General features: G+C 36.8%; 1 protein-coding gene across 1 annotated transcript in view; it reads left to right on the forward strand.

Annotated features, from left to right (window-relative positions):
* The window catches only part of LOC113232294, a 12,491-nt gene that overhangs the window by 853 nt on the left and 2,842 nt on the right, over positions 1 to 8,796 (forward strand). The window contains exon 2 of the mRNA XM_026466966.1: positions 660 to 839. Within this exon, the coding sequence (XP_026322751.1) occupies positions 660 to 839 (180 nt within the window). The remainder of the gene's footprint in view (positions 1 to 659; positions 840 to 8,796) is intronic.

Here is an 8,796-nt window from a genome sequence, read left to right on the forward strand (position 1 = left end):
AGTGAGGCAAATTGAAGCGCTCCCAAAGGACCTACACGAGCGGGCGGGCCGTCAGTGCTCAAGGTCAACTTGCACCGCGAACAGCTCAAGAATTTTAGCTAAAACTGACGTAATGTGCGGTAAATGAGTGTAAAAATACGTCAGACAAACATAAAATAGATACTAACATTATATTCCACAAGGAAGTAACGCGTTTCAACTTGTATTTTTATATAAATATTCACTAAAACCGAAAATTAACCTACTACTAAAACTAGCCAACATGAATTTGATTTTTGCCTCACTTGTGACAGTTCGTTTGATATGAAACTATCATTCTATGCGTTATTATTCTAAGGTAGCGGGTTAATCATCTTTATCCCAGTCATACATTAGAGCTCCTTGTGAAAGAGTTCGTCCATAGAAGTATTGCCATCTTACCTATTTCTGCCGCTAAGCAGTAATGTAAGTATTAGTACGTTCTAGTTTTGAAGGGTAATGGTGAAATTACAGGCACATGGGACTTGTCAATTTATGTCTCAGGGTGCCGGGCGCAGTGACAATACTCCTCAGACCTTTGCGATTTGAAGTCCTGAGTGACACGGCAGCTGTTATGGATTGGCGTTTCAAGTACGAGTTTTTGGTGTCGACACTTGATATCATAAGTCCTGTTCCCTCAGCCACCTCCGTCCGCTGCTTTGACTGCACGAGTGCCAACAACACGATGTGCCTAGACCCCCACCTCTACGACGAAGAGACGGTGCGGAAGTTCCTCCCATCGGTGGACTGCAACCGTGGCATACAGGCGGTGGCCCTTGATGGAAGCAGTGACTTTTTCTGTAGGAAGATTGTACAGACCAGTACGTACTACCATTAAGATCCATTTATTTATAAAGTAACCCTCAAACTCGAGTCCTTTTGGCGTGCCACTGAAACCAGTAGCAGGAAGCTAGTTAGTATTCAGCAGTAGAGTTCCTTGTGAAAGAGTTCTAAGTTTATATATAGTCTGTCTGTATGTTGCAGGTATTTGTTTTGTTTTTTTAACGACTTTTTTGCCATCTGTAAGAAATCTATTTCTTCATTCATAAGGACCGCTCGGTTAATTCCGCGCTTAGTTGGCATAGCGTCTAACACGGTTTGCTGGAAGACACTGGTTCGAATCCAGATTTTTTATTATTTTTTATTAAAAACTAAGTACGCAATTCACTGCCATCTCACCTGATGGAACGTGACGATGAAGTCGATGATGGAACATGCACCTGAATGATACCTTTTCACTCTCGACTTAAAAAAGGTCCAAGTGTCCAAATATCCAAAGTTCAGGGAACAAGATATTTGTATTAATAATTATAACTATTGGAGTAACTTCAAAAAAAAAATTTTTTTGCACACGCACTTGTTAGAAAAAAATCATATTTGTGTCTATTAATTACTAGATTCTATTATAAAATTGTTAAAATTCTATGAAATTGAAAAGCATAATTTTAGTAAACCAAATTTATTTCCATAAGTGGGTAGTACAAAATTAGATGTACATAGTAAAAATCGTTTGCGAACTAATTTTGAAAACAAAATTACAAGCAATACTTTCAAAAACATGACTCAGTTTTTATTTATAGAGTTAGTACAAAACAATATTGTTTGTAATTTAGTTGTACTTAGTAAAAAAATAATTTGAGTAACAGGATAAACAAAGTAAAAGTAATAGCACTTCTAAAACAATGGATTTAACGTACTAGTTAATACAGAATTATGGCTGTGCTAGAAAAAGGAAATTAATTAAATTGGACAAGTTAAAACAACAACTACTTATAAAGGATTACAAAACTAATCACACATTTAGGTACATAAACTATGCCAAAACGTAGTAGCAATAATTTACATTATTACTACCAAGCAAAGAGACCTTACTTATATTTACACAACACAATTAGACAGTAGCAATAGAACAAGTTACAAAGCAGGTAGGTACTTAACTTTAGCTGGTTGTCGGTTCGGCACTTTTTTGTCTCCTCCAGCTTTACATTCCTTTTTATACCCTTCAAAACCTCCTTTGAAATTCATTCATACATACATACTATTTTGACCAATCACAATATGATTATCGTTTACATTTGTACAGTGCTGACGAGAATGAAAGCTTTTACCTAACAAGTTATTGAAACAAATTTTAAGAACTATAACAGTTACAGTAACCTCATAGTTGTCTTAATTAAGCAAATATCATTAATTTTATACACCATAATATCGTCCAATCACAGAGCAGTATTTCTTGACTCACTTGGTTGAGCATAAATAGTAAATGTTATGCATTACAAAGGTATAAGGTAACAAAGGCAATACATATTTAATTACTGTAATAATTATATAAATCTCGTAATTATCTTAATTTAGCAAATATCATCAATTTTATATACCATAATATCGTCCAATCGCAGAGCAGCATTGTTCAGTACACTTGGTTGAACATTTAATAAATATTATACAGTACTAAGATGTAAAGTAAAAACTTAAAGAATATTTTAATGAGTGTAGCCACTATTTATCCACGTCGTAGTTATCTTAATTCACAAAATATCATTAATTTTACAAACCACAATATAACAGTTCAAAATGGAAGTTGATCCAGCCAGTTGAGGCAACCTTTCAAAATGCAATGGTGAAACTATAACAGATAAATTGTGATGTATTTCAGATAGTCATTATTAATTCAAACGAGAATTATGAAACCATTAAAATGACTGAATATTATGTATTTTAGGAAAGTAACCTTATTTCACAAGTTTCGTTTAAAATAAGGGACTTACATAGGCACCTATTTTTTTTTACGAGAAACCTGGTCATACTTATAAATTTTACATGGAATTTGTAGATGGCGTTAGTTAACGCCCAATTATATTGACTATAAAATATAAATACTATCATACTCAACATAACCCCGGACTAGGGAACACACACATAAATTACACACAAACTCACAAGATCGAACCAGGGACTTCTGCGTGGCAGCCCGGCATGGTATCCGCACAGCTACGGAGGCAGTTAATTGTTTTATTTTAAACAAGATAAATTTTTATTACTCTCATTTATAATATAATTTTCGCCTGAACGTCGATAATGGATAACTTAAAAGATTATTTGTGGTACATTCATCATGTTTGTTGTTTATGATGTTAGTAATCTATAGTACCGGCACGCTATGATGGCCGTTTTGACGTTTGTCCGCTCATCAAGTTTCGTATTAATTCATAACTACGTCCATACTACGTCGAAGGAGCTAATTGATGTACTTTGTTGTCAATAGCGACGTGCAGTAAAATTTATGAATGAATAATTTTACAACACAACTTGGCATGTGTTTTTCGAAATTTGTAAAAAAAATTATAAAAATGAAATCTTAGAGCGTTTCTTCACCGCGAGCTCTCGCTTGTAATGTAACGTTCAAAAGCTAGCATTACAGCGGTGAGGAAGGAGAACCGAGCATTCATTGCGCATCACTTGTAATATTCGGTATCCTGCTTCACCAGGACCATTCGGTCGCTGCGAATCCACCAGACAGTGGAAAAGTTTTCAAATCTTTACTTAAGTTACGTGTCTGCAGTGCCCGCGAGTGCCTGCGGGTACCTTTGAGCGCCAAAAGTACTAAAAGCACTCAAGCGCACTTTCAGGGACTCAAAGGCACTCGCTGGCACTCAAAAGCACTCTTAGCCTCTCAAAAGCACTCGCTGGCACTTACAGGCACTCGCTGGCACTTACAGGCACACAAAGACACACAAAGGCACTCAAAAAACACTTGTAGGCAATCGAAGGCACTTGCTGGCACTTAAAGGCACTTGCAGGCAGTCTAAGGCACTCCAACGCACTCAGGGGCACTCAAAGGTACACGCACGCACGCTTTGCTACCTCGCACATCTCTGATGGAATCGCTGTCTAATCGAATCTTGGACGTTACATTACAAGCGAAAGCTCATCGGTGAAGGAGGTATTTGTAATGTAATTATCGAAATCGAATCTTGAACGTTACATTACAGGTGAATGTTCGTGGTGAGGGAGCACCATAATACGATCGTCACTTATGGGATCGCTGGCCAGCACAACTTCTGCCTCCGGCAAACTCGCGTCTTAGCTCAATGCAAAACAAAGATACGACATATTAACAATTTTATTTTCGTTTTATTAAAACTTTTTAATCAGCTACCCTTTGCAACTAATTACAAATCTAAAAACTTATAGAAGCGAATCGCATTTAATTATATTTTTTTCGATAATGAATTGAGATTTGACCTCACTATTGTAATCTGTCAAAACGGCCATTATAGCGTGCCGGTACCAGAGAACAAAAAAGTAACAAGAATAGATACTTTCCGCCCCTCCCTAGATTTAGATACCGCACCACATTGACTGAATGACAACAAGGCCGTCGGCCAGCCATTTTCGCGCTAAGACGGCTTTGAAATTTGAATATAGTTTTCATTTATTCATTACGAAACTTGACGTTAATATATAACATCATTGTACGTTAATATTTATAATGGTATTGAATTGTGCTGTGTACGGCTATTTATGTGAAGAGTTCTTTCGTTTTCCGAATGATGAAACGAAGATGAAAACACTTATGTCTGAGACTCGTTCAGTTATTGTTTTCTTTATTTATTTACTGCAGAGTAATATTAGGGGTTAAAGTATGAAATTGCCGTTTTATTGCAATAGGTTCTTTGAATTTTCATAGAATCTTCATGGTTTGAGGTTTTCGACTGAAACTTTTTTCAAATGGTTTCTGTGATTTTTTTTTTTAAATTTGAAACATTTGAATATCGACTTTCAATTGTTTTTGTTATTCAATTTAGACAAGAAAGATGGATACTGCGAAAATTCGAGTGATTTTTGAATACGAGTTCCGACGCGGAACTAACGCGGCAGAAACAGCCCGCAATATCAATGCTGCGTTTGGAGAGGGGTCTACTAATGAACGCACCGTGCGATTTTGGTTTAAACGCTTTCGTGATGGAAATTTCGACTTAAAGAACGAGCCACGAGGAAGACCGCCCACACAGGTGAATAACGATGAATTAAGAGAGATAGTGGAAGCCGATCCTAGTCAAACTACCCAGGAATTAGCGGCATGGTTTAACGTTACCTTACCCACAATATTGACTCACTTGCGTCAAATCAATAAAATAAAAAAATACGAAAAATGGGTGCCTCATGATTTGACTGATCTGCAGAAAGAAACGCGTGTTGAAACTTGTGTTGCCTTGTTGAACCGGTACAGAAATGAAGGAATATTGGATCGAATTGTAACATGTGATGAAAAGTGGATTCTTTATGATAACCGGAAAAGAAAAATGCAATGGCTGACCCCAGGTCAAATGCCACAACAGCGTCCTAAAGCAAAACTTACCAATAAAAAGGTAATGGTAACTGTTTGGTGGTCTCAGCATGGTGTTATTCACTATAGTTTTCTCCGATCTGGTCAAGCAATAACGGCAGATGTCTATTGTGCCGAACTCCGAACCATGTTGACAAAACTAGCAGTAAAACAGCCCCGACTCATGAATCGATCTTCACCATTATTGCTCCACGACAACGCGAGACCTCACACAGCACGAGAAACCATTTTGACCCTTCAGGAACTGCAGTTAGAAACCATTCGTCATCCTCCGTATTCACCAGACCTTGCTCCGACGGACTACCATTTTTTTCGTGATTTGTACAATTATCTACGTGACAAGAAGTTTTCTTCCCAGGAGGCAGTACAAAATGCTTTCACACAGTTTGTGCAGTCTAGATCGTCGGAGTTCTATCGCAAAGGCATTAATAACCTTCCCATTAGATGGCAGCAATGTATAGATAATAATGGCAACTATTTTGATTAAATAAATTTGTTCAAAATTTAAAAAATAAACAATTTAGATTTTCAGTACAAATCGGCAATTTCATACTTTAACCCCTATTATATAACGAGACTCCATGATTTCGTGAGCTAGTAGACAAGGGTTCTCGAATTTTCAATTTGTATTGCCGATAAATATTACGTAGTGAATATATCTAATTATTAAGCAGGTAATGATAAACTGGACACGCAATTTCAAATACCTTGGTTACCTTATTTAAAAGTAGCTTTCCAAAATACAACATTTTAAGTGCTTTTAATATATTTTTTAAATAAATCTTCAATATTATTCTAGTTAGACAATTAATGAAAAATGTCATATTAAACTTACTTACTCGATATAAATACGTAATGAACATGTGTAGTTATTAGGATTCTATTAATAGAATTAAGGATAACAGATTCGCTTAATAATTTTCGCATCTTTTTCTCATGTGGGGTAAAGCGGCAGATATTCAAACCATATTTGTATTCCAAAACCGAGCGATTCGTTCTGTGTACCGTCTAGGCTCTCGGGTATCTCTCAGAGAAAAGTTTAAGGAGACTGGTATTATGACTGTGGCATCACAGTACATTTACTCAAATATTTTATATGCCCGTAAAAATATACATAATTTCAATAAGAAAGAAGATATCCATAATATTAACCTTAGAGCTAAGTCCAAACTCATGGTACCACGGTTTCGTTTAATCAAGGTAAACAACTCTTTTATAGGGTACTGTATAAGTTTATACAATAAAATTCCGGAGCATATATTAAGTTTATCATTTCCTAAGTTTATAAACTACAAAATCATATTACAAAATTGAAGACTACGTGTTAGATAAAGATGTATGGAAAGACACAAATTTGATTCAAAGTGTATTCCATAGCATTTAAGTTTATTTGAAAAGAGCAATCTCTAGTTTCTTGCTCGCTCTTCTCATGGAGGTCAGCGTAGCGAATGAGCAGTAACTTAAATGTGACGTTTTCAAGTGTAAATTTATTTTACCTAGGGAATAAATAATCTTTGACTTTGACTTTCACTATGTTGTCGCTCTGACTACGTAACGTAATTGTACGAGAAAGTGATGAGTAACCCTGCCAGTTCACGCACACATTTGCGCGTGTGCAGATAGCGCCTTGCTGAATGTAGTAGTAGTAGGTAAATAACTTTCGACCGTTATATGGAGTGTCCGGTGTATGCCGGTACTGTAATCCTGAAAGATTGTTAGTTTTTTTTAAATAACCCTGTACATAGGGCGCACTATAAGTTTCCTGAACTGGCCACTTACATAAACCATATTTAAAAAGTAATTACAACATTTGAAAATGGTACTCTTTGGCTGTAGAATACAGTTTGTTTCATCTGACTGTTACTTGTTTTTAGATTGTGGCTTCATTTTAGAAATTGGTTGTCTACATTACCATGGATTTAACTCGTGAACATTTTCGTAGTATGATTTTCTACGACTTTAAGTGTAAGTTAACAGCTCAGCGGAGCTTTGCTCGGCTTCAAACTGCATTTGGCGACGAAACACCATGCAAGACGACTATTTATAGCTGGTTTACAAAATTCAAACACGGTCATGTGAATCTCAGTGACGAATTTCGTGATGGTCGCCCGTCCACTGCTGTGAACAATAAAAACATCGATGCTGTGCGCCGTTTGATCACAACAGACAGGCATGTGACATACCATGAGATTCGGTCATCTTTAGGCATATACAATCAATACTATACAAACATTCTTATAAACTGCCTCGGTGGCCTAACGGTTACCATGCCGGACTGCCACGCAGAGGTCCCAGGTTCGATTCCCGGGCCGGGAGAAATAGTTGTATGGCCTACAATTATTTCTCTCGTGAGTTTGGATGTAATTTGTGGTTGTCTATGTGTGTGTCCATGGCACCCGTGACTCAGGGTTTCCCTAGTGCGGGGCTATGTTGAGTTTGTGCGTTATTTATTTATTTGGGTGTGAACAAGCTGCGCTCTCGGTGGATCCCTCACAATTAGACTGAGGCTAGAAAACGGATCGCGTCACTTGGTGCCATGTTATGCTTAACAGATTCAACGAAAAGGCGTCAAATTTGATGTGGGATATAGTAACAGGTGACGAAACATGGATTTATAGTTACGATCCCAAAACAAAGCAGCAATCGACCGTATAGGTCTTCCGAGATGAGCCGAAACCAACCAAAGTGACGCGCGTGCAAAGTTCCTCTAGGCGGATGATTGCTTCTTTTTTTATAAAACTGGACATGTGGCTACTGTTGCTTTGAAGAATCTTTGTACCGTAAATAGTGATTGGTACACGACCATTTGTTTGCCGGAAGTTATTGACAAACTCCGAGATTATCACGGAGGAGTGGCATAAATGTTTTCAAAATTGGTTCATTCCTATGAAAAAGTGCATCCACGCCAATGAAGAATATTTTGAGAAACAATAAATTAATTTCTGACCATTATAGAGATAGTATTTTTTCTTATTCATTCCGGAAACTTATAGCGCACGCCACGTATACAAAAAAAAAGCAATCAATGTATAGTTTATCACATCAACATAATAATCCACAGCATAATTTCACCCACTGCTGGGTATAGACCTCCCGAAGTTTGTGCCACCCATCATGGTGCCAATTTATCACATAGGTTAAATAATGTTAATGTGGGATAATTAATTATAATTGAATAATTTTGATTGTACACACGCCAGCACATCAAGCTACATATTGACGTATCTTGCTCCGTTGCACTGGAGGCGATTTTCGAACAAAAATGTTTAGTGTGATGTGTCGTTGTCCGTACCTAGAATAGTAATATAGGAAAATAATAGGAATATAATTTATAATTTTTTATGACTTGTAAATGTTAATTTTACCAATAAAGAATGTCGATGTCTGTGTCTGTGTCTGTGTCTGTGTCTGTGTCTGTGTCTGTGTCT

This window comes from Hyposmocoma kahamanoa, unplaced genomic scaffold, assembly GCF_003589595.1.
Source record: "Hyposmocoma kahamanoa isolate Upper Pololo Valley unplaced genomic scaffold, ASM358959v1 68, whole genome shotgun sequence".
NCBI lineage: Eukaryota > Metazoa > Arthropoda > Insecta > Lepidoptera > Cosmopterigidae > Hyposmocoma > Hyposmocoma kahamanoa.